At 36.6% G+C, this 16,618-nt stretch overlaps 1 protein-coding gene across 18 annotated transcripts in view; it reads left to right on the plus strand.

Annotated features, from left to right (window-relative positions):
* Positions 1–16,618, plus strand: part of NRXN1 (neurexin 1) — a 1,127,862-nt gene that overhangs the window by 188,080 nt on the left and 923,164 nt on the right. Inside the window, exons 4-5 of one of the 18 annotated variants that reach the window (XM_065890667.1) lie at positions 1,901–1,920; positions 6,307–6,321. The exons of the other annotated variants lie outside the window; for them this stretch is intronic. Coding sequence (XP_065746739.1) covers positions 1,901–1,920; positions 6,307–6,321 — 35 coding nt within the window. The remainder of the gene's footprint in view (positions 1–1,900; positions 1,921–6,306; positions 6,322–16,618) is intronic. 18 annotated transcript variants of the gene reach the window in all.

The following is a 16,618-nucleotide window of genomic DNA, read 5'->3' on the forward strand; positions in this document are numbered from 1 at the left end:
TATATGATATTTTAAACATTTTGATAGGCCTCAATTGAGGGAAACATGTTTTAATTAAAGGAGTTAATGGTTTTTTGAAGAAGCGTCATGCTGATACACCTTCCAGGGAGACAGGAGCTTGGTTTCCTGACCCTGGGTCCAGGGCCCCAGCATGCATCTTACATCTGAACTAATTGGTACTGTCCACAGAGCTCCCAGCCTTCTGGGTCCCTGATGTGTTTCCTTTTCTATAGAGATAATGAGTGCTATACACATAGACTTCACCTTTACCGCTTCCAGACTTGTGTAAATGATTTGATATCTCTTAATAAATGCCAAACGGACTAGGATGAGCATAAAGTTCTTATAAGGGAAATAATCTGTATAATCCTAAGAACTGAACAATCACAGCTTCCAAAGACCTACATTGCTAACAGCAGTAGCAAAGTGATAGTTACTGAGGTGAAAGTTTGTAATGAAAAATGAGTCTTTCATCATAAAAGCAACATGATACTTGAAGGGGTTCCATGGAAGTTATTCCTTGAACATTTTAGAGATTGACTGTTTTGGGGGTCATCTTCATAATTTTTTTTTTTTTTTCTTTTGGTACGCGGGCCTCTCACTCTTGTGGCCTCTCCCGTTGCGGAGCACAGGCTCCGGACACACAGGCTCAGCGGCCATAGCTCACGGGCCTAGCCGCTCTGCGGCATGTGGGATCTTCCTGGACCGGGGCACGAACCCGTGTCCCCTGCATCGGCAGGCGGACTCTCAACCACTGCGCCACCAGGGAAGCCCCATAAATTATTTTTCTAATTAGTAGTTGGTTACCAATTAACTTTTCACAGATAATTTGACCAAGATACACAAGTTAGCATCAGGTTAGTTTCCAGGGGTAGAACAAATAAATATTTAGACACTATAGTAGATTGTCTTAATGGTGACACTCTGATGCCATGCTACCTTTCTCTGTTATGCCATTTTAACTGAAATACCTGTGTTTTTGGTGCTAGCCTATTGAGCATTCTACAGTTTACTTATGGAGTCAAATTCAAAGATTCTTAAACGTTGTACAACATGTGATTTCTTTAGAGTTGTCCTATGTTCTAGAAAGATGAGTTAAGAAATTGCCTGAGAGTTGGACATACTTCCAAATTGTTGTCACCCTCCATTAATTGTTTGAGTGTATCTCCTTCAGCCCCTCACTGTTCCCAGATATAGTAACATGTATCTGTGTTCTAAATCAGACTGTGAATAGTAATAGAAAACCATTGGAAGGGGATAAATATGGCAGGGCCAAGTGGAGGATGATGACAGTGAGAGGTTGATTGGTGAGCAGTTCTGCTGGTGACAGGTAACCTGTCTGCTCACAGATGAGGTGCCCAGAAAGAAACAGAGAAAAAGACCCAAATGACCCCTGTCAGTGGAGGCTATCGGGGGCTAAAAAAACCACGGAAAATTCAGCTAGGTTAGTTATTTGATATTATGCAGTCAAAATGAAAGATTCTTTGCGTATAATAGTGTTTGTTGTTTAATGTAAACCAATTTTGATCAATAAAACTTAGGTGTGTCCACACATAAGAGACTTTGTTTCTTCCACAAACTATTCACCTAAATGCATTATACTTCATTAAGTTAAATGTCAAACACATGCATTCCAGGGTTAATAAATAGCTATGCAACACAACAGAGGGAAGTGGGTGCCAAGAATATGAAGACCTTGTGCAATAAACTATGGCAGTTTTTTCACAAACCTTTTGGGTTACAAGAATTATAGGATTTTTTTCCCAAAGAAATAGCAAAAATGTTAGATGTGCTTTTTTATAACTGCCAGCTAAACAATAAACAGTGCTTAGTTTTCAAAAAGTGTTGACATTTGTCTTGCTAGAAAACAAGCGCTCTGAATAACGGGTACTAAATTGAGGTAAATGTCCTGAGACTAACGTAGATCGTTTACATAACAGGAATAGAGGGATTTTAGCAATGACAACATGTGCACATATATACGCATATATGTAACATTGTCACTTTTAGACAGTGACCTCTTGCTTGGCTTGATTCCAATAAAGAATAGGAGAAGCTTAAAATTAATTACATGGCAGCAAGCAGAGGCATGAATGTGGCAATTAATTTGATTTCTACAAGTAGCTTGCTAATAAATGGAGATAGGAAAACCTAGTTATGGCTGGAAATTTCAAATCCCTTCAACAGTAAAGCTGTGTCATATTCATGACACATACTGATGTATGAAGATAAATTGCCTGTCACTTGGTGTGGAAGATGCTGCTTAAGTTGTACATTAGATGCATATTAAGTTGTGTAGAAGCACACATTTAGTCTGTCTGTTTCCTCTAGGTAATGTAGCTCATTCATAATGTCATTTTCTTGGATGTGCTGAAGTGGCTAAATGAGCATAAAAGTTATTTATACATTAGCATGGTATGTAGAACATCACTGTTTTCTACTTTTCAGAGGGGCATAGGCAAAGTTGACAGGGCTGAGTTTATGCAGGCTCTGAAAAGCAACTCCAGTTCTAATTAGCATTTCTTCTTGAATCTGGAATGGGGTAAGGGGAGTAAATTACACATCTGAGGTGAAGTGTTCGCCTTCTTCTGACAACCTATTCATACGAATTGAATGGGCCAGCCTGCAAACATGGAATGCTGCAAAGTTTCCTCTGGTTACAAAGAACCCTGAAGTCTTTTGTAAGATATACCCTTAGATATTAGCATGGGATTTCTGTACAGTTATTCATTTTTTATGAATCCCCCACTTCAAAAATGAGTGGGATGTAGCTTACTTATAACAGGAAGAATTTTAATTGTCCACAGCACCCCTCTTTGGTGTACAACTACTAATCCACTCAGATGTTATCTAAAGTTGCACGAGGCATGGTACGAGCAAGTGCCCCATCTCATCTGATAAGGACGTAGTAAATATGTAATTGAATTTGGTTTTTCTGGCAAGCTGTGATTTGTCCTTCCTTTAGGCCCTCAGCATGAGCTACCTTTCATTGTTATAATCTCTCTTCACCATCTGGACCTCTATAAAGATGTTGGTGTCAGCTGTGAAATGAAAGACAAGGAGGATACTAAATAAAACTTACATAGTGAGAGAAAATTTTTATTGTTGATGTTAATCATAAGTGTATCTTTTGAGCTTTTCACCTAAGGTTATTAAAAGATTCTCTCAGCATCAGTTTCAGTCTCAGTTTGGGGATTGATGGCAATATTGCTGCACAAGGAGGTTAAACAGTTTGACAAATAACAAATGATGAGACATGAGAGGAAGATATATATATATATTTTTTACTCATTCATTTAGCAAATATTAGTACTCACTATGTAGAGATAATGATCTAAGTAGCATGACTGTATAATCTGTCTTTCAATCTGGGACATTAGTAAGAGTTAAAGGAGGAGCTATTAGACGTTACACTGCGTTAAAAAACGTATAAACTAGGACCATCCTAGGCAAACGAGGAAGAAGCGCCATCTTATTTCTTGGCAGCAGAAGATGCAACTAGGTTTTAAACCTTCCAGCGCGCCTCAAACATAGTTTCTTTAGGTCTTTGCTCGAGTGTTAAATGTCGGATTAAAATACTGCAGCCTTCCTTTACCATCCGAATTAAAATGGCAGCAACCCTCGGTATTCCCTAATCCTTGCCCCCTGCCTTATTTTTCTCCTTAGTGCTTATCACTTTCCAATATACCATTTAATTTATTTGTCTTCTTTCCTCTCTGTCTCTCTTCGTTAGAAGATAAGCTCAGTAATGGCAGGGATTTGTGTATGTTTTCTTCATCGCTCTATTCCCAGCATGTGGAGTAATGTCCAGCACATAGTGAATGCTAAATAAGTACTTGCTGAATGGATGTATTTATCCATTATTGAGCCTCGGTTTTGAGTTGGGTGTGGTGCTAGGTGTTAGAGGTACCAAAATGCACAAAAATCTTTCTCTGCCTTCATGAGGCTCCTAAATTAGTTAGAAGAAATAATTATTCTTATAAGTGAAATCAAAAAAGTGATAATTCATGATGTCTATAGGTGTTTGAAGATTGGTACCTTAGGAGGTTATATAATTCAAATATTACCAAAAAATATTTTATAACTAAAAAAACGGATAGTCTTTCACGATACTTTCATTTTCTTCTGAATTTTGTTGTAAAGTTTTAATAATACTTTCTGTGTCACGTCACCTTCCATGTCATACCAAATGGATCATTTGATAAAAATCAAGTATCAAATGGGTTAATAAGAAGTCTCAATTTTATTTTGAAGCTGGGAAAAACAACTCTAGAAATTGGAGCATGGCTGCTTAGAAAGAATAGAAAGGGAAGCAGAGTACTAATATTATTTTCAGTTTTAACAAAAGTCTCTAAATAAAATAGCTTAAGGGATTGAATTTTTGATGTACCTTTTAACATTGAACATTTTCAGTCTGTCATGAGGGGAAGAGGCAGCCCTAAACTTGTAGTCAAGAACACCATGCTGTTTTTTCTAGAGTTCTGTCAGAAGTAGCTTTGTGATCTTGGGCAACAAGATACTTCATCCTTTTTCTATATTAGCTTTTTGGCTCGTTGAATCGTAAGTTCTATAAATCTCCTGTTATAGTTTCCTAATGCTGCAGTATCAAAGTACAGTAAGTCCCCTACATACGAACGAGTTCTGTTCCGAGAATGCGTCTTGTAGGTCCAATTTGTCCCTAAGCCCAACAAAGTTAGCCTAGGTACCCAACTAACACAATCGGCTATATAGTACAGTACTGTAATAAGTTTATACTTTTCACACAAGTAATACATAGAAAACAAATACAAAAAATAAAACATTTTCAGTCTTACAGTACAGTACCTTGAAAAGTACAGTGGTACAGTACAAGAGCTGGCATACACAGGCTGGCATCGAGTGGAGAGGCAAGAAGAGTTACTGCCTGGAGGAGGGAGAGGAGGTGGGAGATGGTAGAGCGGAAGGATCGTCAGCAATGGGAGGTGGAAAGCAAGCTGCAGTTTCACTCATGCCTGACATTGATGGCACAGGTTCCGGTTCCTTGCTGGATTCAGTTCTATCTACCCTCTTGAAAAAAATGATCCAGTGATGTCTAGGTAGTAGCACCTTTTTTCTCGTCATAGATGGCACGGTAGCAGTGGATTGCATTCTGAACGGCTGCTGCAACCTTCATGTACCATTCTACATTCAGGTCCTATGCCTCAAAAACTAACAGGGACTCCTCAAATAAAGAAAATCCCTTCGCCATTACTTGCGTCGTGAATCTCTTCGGTTCTTCAGTTACTTCTTCCTCTTGTCTCTCTTTGTCCTTTCTCTGGTAAAGTAAAGTACACAAAAACACAACCACTTGTAGAGGATGCACGCATGTGACAGTGAACACCAGACACGCGAACTAACTTAAATGATTGAAAGTTTGCAACTTGAAGGTTAATATGTAGCGGACTTACAGTATCAAAAAGTGGATGGCCTACAACAACGGGAAATTATTTTCTCACAGTTCTGTAGGCTAGAACTCTGATGTCAAGATATTGGCAGGGCCATGCCCTCCCTGACAGCTCTAGGGGAGAATCATTCTTTGCTTCTAGCTTCTGGTATTTTCTGCTAACCCTTGGCATTCTTTGGCTTTTAGATGCATCACTCAAGTCACATGGGTGTCTTTTCCCGTGTGTTTTCACATTGTCTTCCCTCTGTGTGTGTCTGTCTCTGTGTCCAAATTTCCTTTTTTATAAGGACACCAGTCATACTGGAGTAGGGCCCACCCATTGATCTCATTTTGACTTGATTATCTCTGCAAAACACCTGTTTCCACATAACACCACATTCTGAAATACTGAGGATTAGAACTAACAGTTCAACCCCCAACAGTTCCTTTAGGTTCAACATAGCTATTAATTCTAAGTAATAGCAAGGAGAATTAATGTAAATTAAAAAAAAATCATATATTGCTTTGAGATACCCCCAAACTATTATTTAAAGCCATATCTGTTTTTTCTATCTTTTCACATCATCTAAACACAAAGATCTAATGGGTCATTATGGAAAATAGAATGATTTTCATGATTTATGTACATATTTTTACATGATTTATAATGGATTTCAGATTAATGCCTAAACTAACATTGAAAACAAACATGATTTGAATGCCTACAAGTTTCAGTATTTATATTGAACTAGGTCCCTTGTAGAAGAAAATGACACGTTTTATAAAATTTGAGCAACTTTTTTTTCAGCCATTTTTTCTCTGCTACTCCCTAAGATTAAGGTAGATTAAGGTAATTTTTAGCTGTGTGTCACTCAGGCAGTGGTCTCATGAGGCTAACAATGCAGAATATTGAAGGATTGGTAACATAATAGAATTCTAACTCAATACCCAAAGTAAAGAAATCAGTTCACTGTGGATTACCATGAATTCACATTGGGTATTTCTAGGTATATTTCTGAAAAGAATTTCTATAACAAATTTTCTGTATTTCCTAATAAAAACAGAATTTTTTTTAATAATAACTACATTTTCATAAATGTCAAGCACATTTGAACCACTTAAATCTGTTAAAACTTATTCTGTCTCTTTTTCTGGTTTATGCAAAAATATTATTGCATGCATCTCAAATGTAATAAAAAAGCCTTTCCTTCTTACTCAGCTACTGTTATAGAAAATCCTATTCAGAAATAGTATTGATTTAATTCTTCACTACTAGGGCTAAATGCTTCTCAGGTATAGAACCTAACAAATTGCCACACAGTAAGGTGAAATTTTTTCAAGGTGTTAGAATAGCTAATATATATATCCTAATTTGTCCATTTTTCTTATGATTTTAATACTTTTAAAGTATCAGTCAAATCAAATTTGATTTCATTTCATACCTCCAGAAAACATGTGGTCAAAAGAGTTGTGCAAATCCATGAGCACTTTTGACATCCTCACTGAGGTTTCGGAGGCTGTTGACAGGAGCTGCTGTGTTGAAGCCTCCATTGCGCAGAACTAACTTGCTTTCCTCTGAAAGACCTGTTAATGTTAATCTGATTTATGATGGGACATGTTCTTAATAGACCAGTGCTCCTGGAATCTTGTGACCAGGGATTCGAACACATTGCTGACTTAATTCACTTCTCTTTCCCTTTCATTGGTAATAAAATTCAGGAGAAAGGGCTATATTTTGACAATGTGTATCTTAATCAAAGATCATTCCCTTATCTTTTCTTCTTAAATAGTTTTTTTAAAGTGCATGTTTATTTTTGTTTTACCATTGTCATTGTTCTAATTTGCCACATCAAAGAGTGCCATACCTGAGAAGCAGCTGTTTGTTTCAGTGGGTTCAATGTATTGTGTCCATGTTAAGAAACTTTCTGATTCTCTACAATCTTTAGGTCTTTGCAGTAGGAGGGATGGCAAAGAGAAAGGAAGGGGAAGGAATGTCCAGTTGAAAATCATGTGAGCCATGGGACAAAGGTCTTTCTGACAATCCTCTTTCTCACCCAGCCCATCACTATGAATCAGTTACACACTCATAGTCTATAAAATGTATAATCCAACAAATTTTTTTAAGACATATGAGAATTTCATCAACATACTGTGTTCTTTCTCCACACTGCTGAAATACATCTCTGATGGATCAATAGATCATTCAACATACTTATAGAACATCCTACCACATGCCTAACACATGTGCTTAACACATGAACAGGCATTATGATAAATTTACATAAATATAGAAATAGTGCTGTAATTTGGTACTTGTCATCTAGTTTACTTCATTTTTCTTTAATCTTGTTTATGGAAGAGGTAATTTTTTACTCAATTCTGTACTTTACCTCTGTATTGCTTAATCAGGAAAGAAAATTTTGGTTTAAGGTAACAGCTCAACATTATTTAAATTACAAAATGCATAGGAATTCTTAGAGTGAGGCCATCTTTATAGCAATATAACTTTCATTTCTACGACAAAGCCATCATTGAAAATAAGTAGAAAAGTAAAACATTGGAGTAGAAGTGTTGTAGTTTCAACATTAGATTACTTAACTTTGTAGCCTGAATTCTTGATTTGTAAAAGCGATTCCTAAGAACAGACCTACCTGATAATGGTTTGTGAAACTTGGAAGAAATACATTTTCAATAACATATTTGTTCGAAGTATATTTGCTATTATTTGTAAACAATTATATATCATTTTCCAAAGTTTGAGGCTTAAAAAAATCTTTAACATACCTTAGAACATACCTTAGAAATGACAGTGTAAATAAACAGAAAGGTATTTGGAAAAGTAAAAACTTGACCCAGTTTCAGCTTTGTAGAATAGCATATTGTATAAAAAACATTATCCATATATAATAAGCAAAACCCTATTAGAGATATGAAGTAGGGTTATTTTTGATGAGTATTTGGAAGTAGAATATGAATGCTTGATTTCATGCTTTTATGAAAAAATAATTTTTTCACACAAGGAAAAAGTACTTTTGGAGTCTTCACCAAAAGTGAAGTTAACAATCATACTTCAATAATAGGAGGAAGGTGTTTTTTGTTTGTTTGTTTGTTTTTTAAACATCTTTATTGGAGTATAATTGCTTTACAATGTTGTGTTAGTTTCTGCTGTATAACAAAGTGAACCAGCTCTGCGTATACATATATACCTATATCCCCTCCGTCTTGTGTCCCCATATCCCCACCCTCCCTATCCCATCTCTCTAGGTGGTCACAAAGCACAGAGCTGATCTCCATGTGCTATGCTGCTGCTTCCCAGTAGCTATCTATTTTACATTTGGTAGTGTATATATGTCCATGCCACTCTCTCACTTCGTCCCAGCTTACCCTTCCCCCTCCCCATGTCCTTGAGTCCATTCTCTACATCTGCGTCTTTATTTCTGTCCTGTCCTAGGTTCTTCAGAACCATTTTTTTTTTTTTAGATTCCATATATATGTGTTAGCATTCGGTATTTGCTTTTCTATTTCTGACTTACTTCACTCTGTATGACAGACTCTAGGTCCATCTACCTCACTAAAAATAACTCAATTTTGTTTATTTTTATGGCTGAGTAATACCCCATTGTATATATGTGCCACATCTTCTTTATCCATTCATCTGTCGATGGACACTTAGTTTGCTTCCATGTCCTGGCTATTGTAAATAGTGCTGCAATGAGCATTGTGGTACATGTCGCTTTTTGAATTATGGTTTTCTCAGGGTACATGCCCAGTAGTGGGATTTCTGGGTCGTATGGTAGTTCTATTTTTAGTTTTTGAAGGAACCTCCATAGTGTTCTCCATAGTGGCTGTATCAATTTACATTCCCACCAACAGTGCTAGAGGATTCTCTTTTCTCCACACCCTCTCCAGCATTTATTGTTTGTAGATTTTTTGATGATGGCCATTCTGACCAGTGTGATGTGATACCTCATTGTAGTTTTGATTTGCATTTCTCTAATGATTAGTGATGTTGGGCATCCTTTCATGTGTTTGTTGGCAATCTGTATATCTTCTTTGGAGAAATGTCTATTTAGGTCTTCTGCCCATTTTTGGATTGGGTTGTTTGTTTTTTTGATATTGAGCTGCATGAGCTGCTTGTATACTTTGGAGATTAATCCTTTGTCAGTTGCTTCATTTGCAAATAGTTTCCCCCATTCTGAGGGTTGTCTTTTCATCTTGGTTAGAAGATACTTGATACGATTTCAATTTTCTTAAATTTATCAAGACTTGATTTGTGACCCAAGATATGATCTATCCTGGAGAATGTTCCATGAACAGTTGAGAAGAAAATGTTGTTGTTTGGATGGAATGCCCATTCTGTTGTTTTGAGATGGAATGTCCAATAAATATCAGTTAAGTCCATCTTGTTTAATGTGTCATTTAAAGCTTGTGTTTCCTTATTTATTTTCATTTTGGATGATCTGTCCATTAGTGAAAGTGGGGTGTTAAAGTCCCCTACTATGATTGTGTTACTGTCGATTTCCCCTTTTATGGCTGTTAGCATTTGCCTTATGTATTGAGGTGCTCCTATGTTGGGTGCATAAATATTTACAATTGTTATATATCTTCTTCTTGGATTGATCCCTTTATCATTATGTAGCATCCTTCTTTGTCTCTTGTAATAGCCTTTATTTTAAAGTCTATTTTGTCTGATAAAAGAATTGCTACTCCAGCTTTCTTTTGATTTCCATTTGCATGGAATATCTTTTTCCATCCCCTCACTTTCAGTCTGTATGTGTCCCTAGGTCTGAAGTGGGTCTCTTGTAGACAGCATATATATGGGTCTTGTTATTGTATCCATTCATCCAGTCTCTGTTTTTTGGTGGGAGCATTTAATCCATTTACATTTAAGGTAGTTATCGATATGTATGTTCCTATTACCATTTTCTTAATTGTTTTGGGTTTGTTTTTGTAGGCCTTTTCCTTATCTTGTGTTTCTTGCCTAGAGAAGTTCCTTTAGCATTTGTTATAAAGCTGATATAGTGGTGCTGAGTTCTATTAACTTTTGCTTGTCTCTAAAGGTTTTAATTTCTCTGTCGAATCTGAATGAGATTCGTGTTCGCTAGAGTAATCTTGGTTGTAGGTTTTTCCCTTTCATCACTTTAAATATGTCCTGCCCTAAGAATACGACCTTCTGGCTTGCAGAGTTTCTGCTGAAAGATCAGCCGTTAACCTTATGGGGATTCCCTTGTATGTTATATGTTGCTTTTCCTTTGCTGCTTTTAATATTTTTTCTCTGTATTTAATTTTTGATAGTTTGATTAATGTGTGTCTTGGTGTGTTTCTCCTTGGATTTATCTGTATGGGACTCTCTGTGCTTTCTGGACTTGATTGACTACTTCCTTTCCCTTGTTAGGAAAGTTTTAAACTATAATCTCTTCAGATATTTTCTCAGACCCTTTCTTTTTCTCTTCTTCTTCTGGGACCCCTATTATTTGAATGTTGGTGTGTTTAATGTTGTCACAGAGGTCTCTTAGACTGTCCTCAATTCTTTTCATTCTTTTTTCTATATTCTGCTCTGCAGTAGTTATTTCCACTATTTTATTTTCCAGGTCACTTATCCATTCTTCTGCCTCAGTTATTCTGCTATTGATTCCTTCTAGAGAATTTTAAATTTCATTTATTGTGTTGTTCATCATTGTTTGTTTGCTCTTTAGTTCTTCTAGGTCCTTGTTAAACATTTCTCGTATTTTCTCCTTTCTATTTCCAAGATATTGGATCATCTTTGCTATCATTACTCTGAATTCTTTTTCAGCTAGACTGCCTATTTCCTCTTCATTTTTTTGGTCTGGTGGGTTTTTACTTTGCTCCTTCATCTGCTGTGTATTTCTTTGTCTTCTCATTTTTCTTAACTTACTGTGTTTGGGGTCTCCTTTTTGCAGGCTGCAGGTTCGTCGTTCCCATTGTTTTTGGTGTCTGCCCCCAGTAGGTAAGGTTGGTTCAGTGGGTTGTGTAGGCTTCCTGGTGGAGGAGACTGGTGCCTGTGTTCTGGTGGATGAGGCTGGATCTTGTCTTTCTGCTGGGCAGGGCCACGCCCGGTGGTGTGTTTTGGAGTGTCTGTGAAGTTATTATGGTTTTCGGCAACCTCTTTGCTAATGGGTGAGGTTGTGTTCCTGTCTTGCTAGTTGTTTGGCATGAGGTGTCTAGCACTGGAGCTTGCTGGTCCTTGAGTGGAGCTGGGTCTTAGTGTTGAGATGGAGACCTCTGGGAGAGCTCTCGCCAACTGATATTACGTGGGGCCAGGAGGTCTCTGGTTGTCCAGTGTCCTGAACTTGGCTCTCCTGTATCAGAGGCTCAGGCCTGACACCCAGCCGGAGCACCAAGACGCTGTCAGCCACACGGCTCTTGCCTCTTCAATGGCTTTTGAGCTTCTTTTGGTAACAATATCGCATAACAAAAACTTCAGAGGTAGGTCTGATGCAAGGTCCATTGATTTAACAGATCAACGAGATCATTAAAGACCTAGAGTCCTTCATCTTTCCATTCCACAGCCTCAGTGGGTTGGCTCCATCCCTCGTAGTCCCAAGACAGGTGACAAGGAGGAAAACTTTCTCTTAGAAGTGCCCTGCAGACTTGGCCTCATATGTCATTGACCAGAACTGGGTCACCTACCTTACAGTTCTGTAGGCAGGTTTGTATTCCTTTCCAGAGGCTCTAAAGGAGAATCTGTTGCCTTGCTTTTTCTCGACACTAGAGCCTGCTCGGCAATATTGATTTGTAAAACTTTTGGCTACGCAAGTCGTTTTCTTTCTTTGAGATTACTGCTAGTGTTTAGAGGGTCTCCTGCAGAGGCGGTGAGTGGCTGTGGTACACTGAGGGGACAAGGACACTCACAGCAGAAGTTCTGGGAAATACTCCTTGGCATGAGGCCTCCCAGAGTCACCAAACACCTGTAGCCTCCAGTGCTGGGTCGCCTCAGGAAGAAGGTGTTTTGATGATTATTTTGTCTTGTTTAACTTTTTTTTTTTTTTTTTTGCGGTACGCGGTCCTCTCACTGTTGTGACCTCTCCCGTTGCAGAGCACAGGCTCCGGACGCTCAGCGGCCCTGGCTCACAGGCCTGTCCCGGACTGGGGCACAAACCCATGTCCTCTGCATCAGCAGGCGGACTCTCAACCACCGCGCCACCAGGGAAACCCTTGTTGAACTTTTAAAGCAGCTAGCTAATTGAACAAAATTAGTTATAAATATTCAGAATGCCAATCCATTTTTTAAATTCCCTTTAATGTTTTGTGAAACTACTGTGGAGGAAACTCTTTAATAGTAAAGTTGACATCAAGCTACGTACTTTCATATGCTGATTTAAATACAATTGTCAAAATCTGAGTTGAATAAAACAATCTAACATCAATTATTGCCTAATAAAAATCTCTCAAGTGCTACTTCTAACCTATCATGAATATTTCAGTCTCTAGCAAAATACCTTGCATATTGTGGGTATTTATACTTATCTGTTGGCTTAAAACATTTCTCCAATTTAAAGATACAGAGACTGAAATTGTAAATGTATAAATTATACAATTTATATATTACAATTTAATTTATAATACAAATTTATTTTTTAAGTAAGATTTTTACTTTATTATATTAGTTTATTATACTATTTAAATATTAATATATTATATGGGAATATTAATTTATAATAAATACATAAATTACATATGTCTAGAGTCACACAAATTTGATTACATATAGGTAAATTTTATGCATATATTTATATCTGAAGTCACACAGATGTAAGAGATCATGAAAATTACTGATCCTATCCTAAAAGAAAAAGTATGATTTACTATCATTTCAGGAATGATATCTTCAAGCCGCGATTTAAGACATTATATGGCAAATGTAAATATAGTTATAAAGACACAATGACAAGCTATTTGAAATAAAGACTGACGCTGGAAAGTAATTTTTCTAGATTGAGACTTTTGCTGTCAGAAGTTCAATGAGTATGAATCTATGGACAGCCTTCAGGCTGTTTCAAGGAAACTGTCAGCCTTCAGGCAAATACGGTGCACAAAAATATTTAGTTTGGCTGGTGTTGTAATTTTCTCCTCCTTTTTTCCCACCTTTTCTTTTTTATTTGAATATCTTTGGGCAGAGCATGCACTCTCCACTTTCCATAGGCCCTACCCCTCCCTACTTGACTCTGAACCCTTGATTTTGGGCATATTGGAGAGGGGATCCCAGATGCACATCATAGCCATAAGTTTTCCTATAGACCCACATGTGCCAGAGGAGGAAACAAGGTGCATGTTTCTTAGTAGGGAGGGAGTTATCACTTGAATGTTCAACCACAATTATCTCTCAAATAAGTGAAGCACATACTTATGCCAGCCTCCTGTTAACTTCTGTTAGTGCAAGCACTAGGAGTACAGAAAAGACAAAACAGTTTAATTGTTAAGCATGCCCTTTACCCTTAAGGAGCTCCTTGTATAGTTGCAGAGGTAAAATCAGCATAAACGTAAGCTGCTAAAAGGTAGTATGATAGTGGTGGGAGGTCAAAGGAGGGAGAGATTATATGGGCTGAAATTCTTCAGGTGTCATAGAGGAGGAGGGGCTTGAATTTGAATTAAAGAGGATTGATATTTGCATGCTCTAAGGAAAGGAAGGTATTATTAATCTTGGTTCTAGCAATGAAAAAATAAGATAAGAAGGAATTACAAAGCAGACTGATCTCTTTATGTCTTGAAAAATATCTACAAGAGAAAGAAGAATAATTATCTTGTTTCTTGTCTATCAAATTGACACCAGCCAGTTGAGGAAAGCTATGACTTATGTAAGCGTTGATTTTTAATATATTTAGTAGCTATAGCAGCAGTTATTAATTGAACAATTACTTTGTGCTGGCCACTATACTAAATGATTTATAAAAATGTTGACGATGAAATCTTTCAATAGCACCATAAATTAAAATTATGTTTCCCAGTTTTGTAAGTACTGTAAAGAAAATGAACCTCAACATGATGAAATTACTTACCTAAGTTAATAATGTTTGCATGGAGGACAACCTGGATTCTTACCTACCTGATTCACAATTATTCCTGCCCTAAACCAGTGTGTTATACTGCCTCAACCAAGTGCAAAGAAGATGCTCAGTTTCCACTTAAAAAAGAAAAAAAAAAAAAGATTGATCTCAGTCATATTTTAAAGGGTAATGTGATCCTCTTTATGCTATTCTCCAAAATATTTAGTGGCATTCTTACATGGCTATGAGTAGATAACAGCAAGGTTATAGAGTTCTGTTGTTTCATAAGAACATTGTTCATTGGTTGATTTATTATCAATTATAGAAAATTAATACCTCTTAATTAGCAGGCGATGTGTTTTTCCCTGGGAATACAGTGATAACCAGAGTGGATTTCTTTTCACAAAACAAAGTCTAGTTAAGGGTATGATGTTACAGAAGGTATCTTCAGGGTTTGTACTTTTTTACTGTTGAAAACCCAAACATGTCCATGTGCTTGGGATCTTGATTTTTGAATATTGTTCTAGGTGATTTATTACAGTTATATCTATTTTTTAATTTCCATAAAACAATTGATGTCTATAGATATTGTCAGGATCAATATCTGTTCCAAAAAATTCTGTTACAATCATGATCCCTTAGTGACTTAACTGTTTCTCTCCAAGTATACTTTCTCACCAAGTATATAGAAATCTAAAGGATCCTCAAATTTGTGACTTAGAGCAAGATTACAGAAGATCACAGACGATAAGCAGAACAAAACATTTTAAAAATAAAAAACAAAACCTGCTCTATTACTGTGACTAATTAAAATCAGAAATGTCTCTTTTTCTCATTTGTTTCCAAAACTAGAACATTTTAGGGTTTATAGTGACTGAGAGCATGTTTTCACATTTAGCAAATGTAAAGAGAATATTAAAGTTTTCAAGAATTAGAATTAAATTGGAATGAAAAGATGTCTGTAGTTATACTACCCTCTTTTAATTTGAAGAATTAACATGGAGAGATTTGGTGGTATGTCCAAAGTTGTCTCTATTTTATAGATAAAGAAAATGGGACTCAGTACATGAAGGCTTCTGGCCCCAAACAACCTATTTTGTAAGGAAAAGAGCCTGAATTCTAACTTATTAGCCTCATCTGATTTTGGCTGGAATGTCTGATATCAGCCCTCAACTTCAGGGTTTTTCCACACGGTGTGTATACTTCAGCGGCATAAATGAATGTGATTATGTCTGGAAAAATATTATTATTATTCATTTAGGATTAATACAATTAATTATCTCAAAGTTTAATTTTGAATATTTGTACCCATATTTCCACACAAAACTTTAATATTCTCAAAGTATATATCATCTACTGGCATGTCAATTATCATCATTATTGGAAACATTTGCATTTTTTAAGTCACAGGGTAGATTAATTGACTAGAATTTACAAATAAAATTAAAGCCTTCTTTTAGAATCAGTAGTTGAATTCCCTTAACTAAATATCAAAATATTATTTTTAAATGTAATTTTTCTCTTTATTGTTGAAAAAACAACAGGATGAAATTAAGTAAGAAATTGAAACTAAAGGTCAAACATAATTTTCTTTGGTAGGCCTTTTGATATGCCTAAATACAGTTTTATTTTAAGGGTATCATTAGTTTTCATTTATATCATATTATTCCATCTTACACTTAGGAGTTTAAATCTATTTGAGGAGATGATCTAAAAGGTGACTTCCTAAAGATCAGTTGTGGTTTATGAGGCCTGTTTAAATTACAAAAATTATAGGGAAGGTGAGCTTACATGGTAGAAGATACCCCATGTGAAAGCAGTTTTGAAAAGTAAGCTCTTCCTGGGCTGTCTGTGGTTATCTTTGTTATTCACAAAAAATACAGATCTAAGGGAAACCCTAGTAATTTTGTTGCCTTTCTGATATGAAAAAGGACAAATCTAATAGCCTGGTCTGCACTACTAAAGAGCAGGGAAGAACAAAATAAAAGACACTGACTGAATCATAGAGTATTAGAGCTGCAAGTGGTAGGGACCCTCTATCCAGTCCAGTGTTGATCTAAGGACCATCTGCCTCGGCATCATTAGGGCTCCTTATTACAAAGGTAGATCCCAGAGCCCTAACTCAGACCTGGTGTTGGGTCCTACCTAGGAATCTAAGGTACACACACACACATACCCCCCACAAGGGATACAGTAAAGATTAGAATTGCTT

The sequence above is a fragment of the Phocoena phocoena genome, chromosome 14 (assembly GCF_963924675.1).
Source record: "Phocoena phocoena chromosome 14, mPhoPho1.1, whole genome shotgun sequence".
In the NCBI taxonomy this organism is placed as follows: domain Eukaryota; kingdom Metazoa; phylum Chordata; class Mammalia; order Artiodactyla; family Phocoenidae; genus Phocoena; species Phocoena phocoena.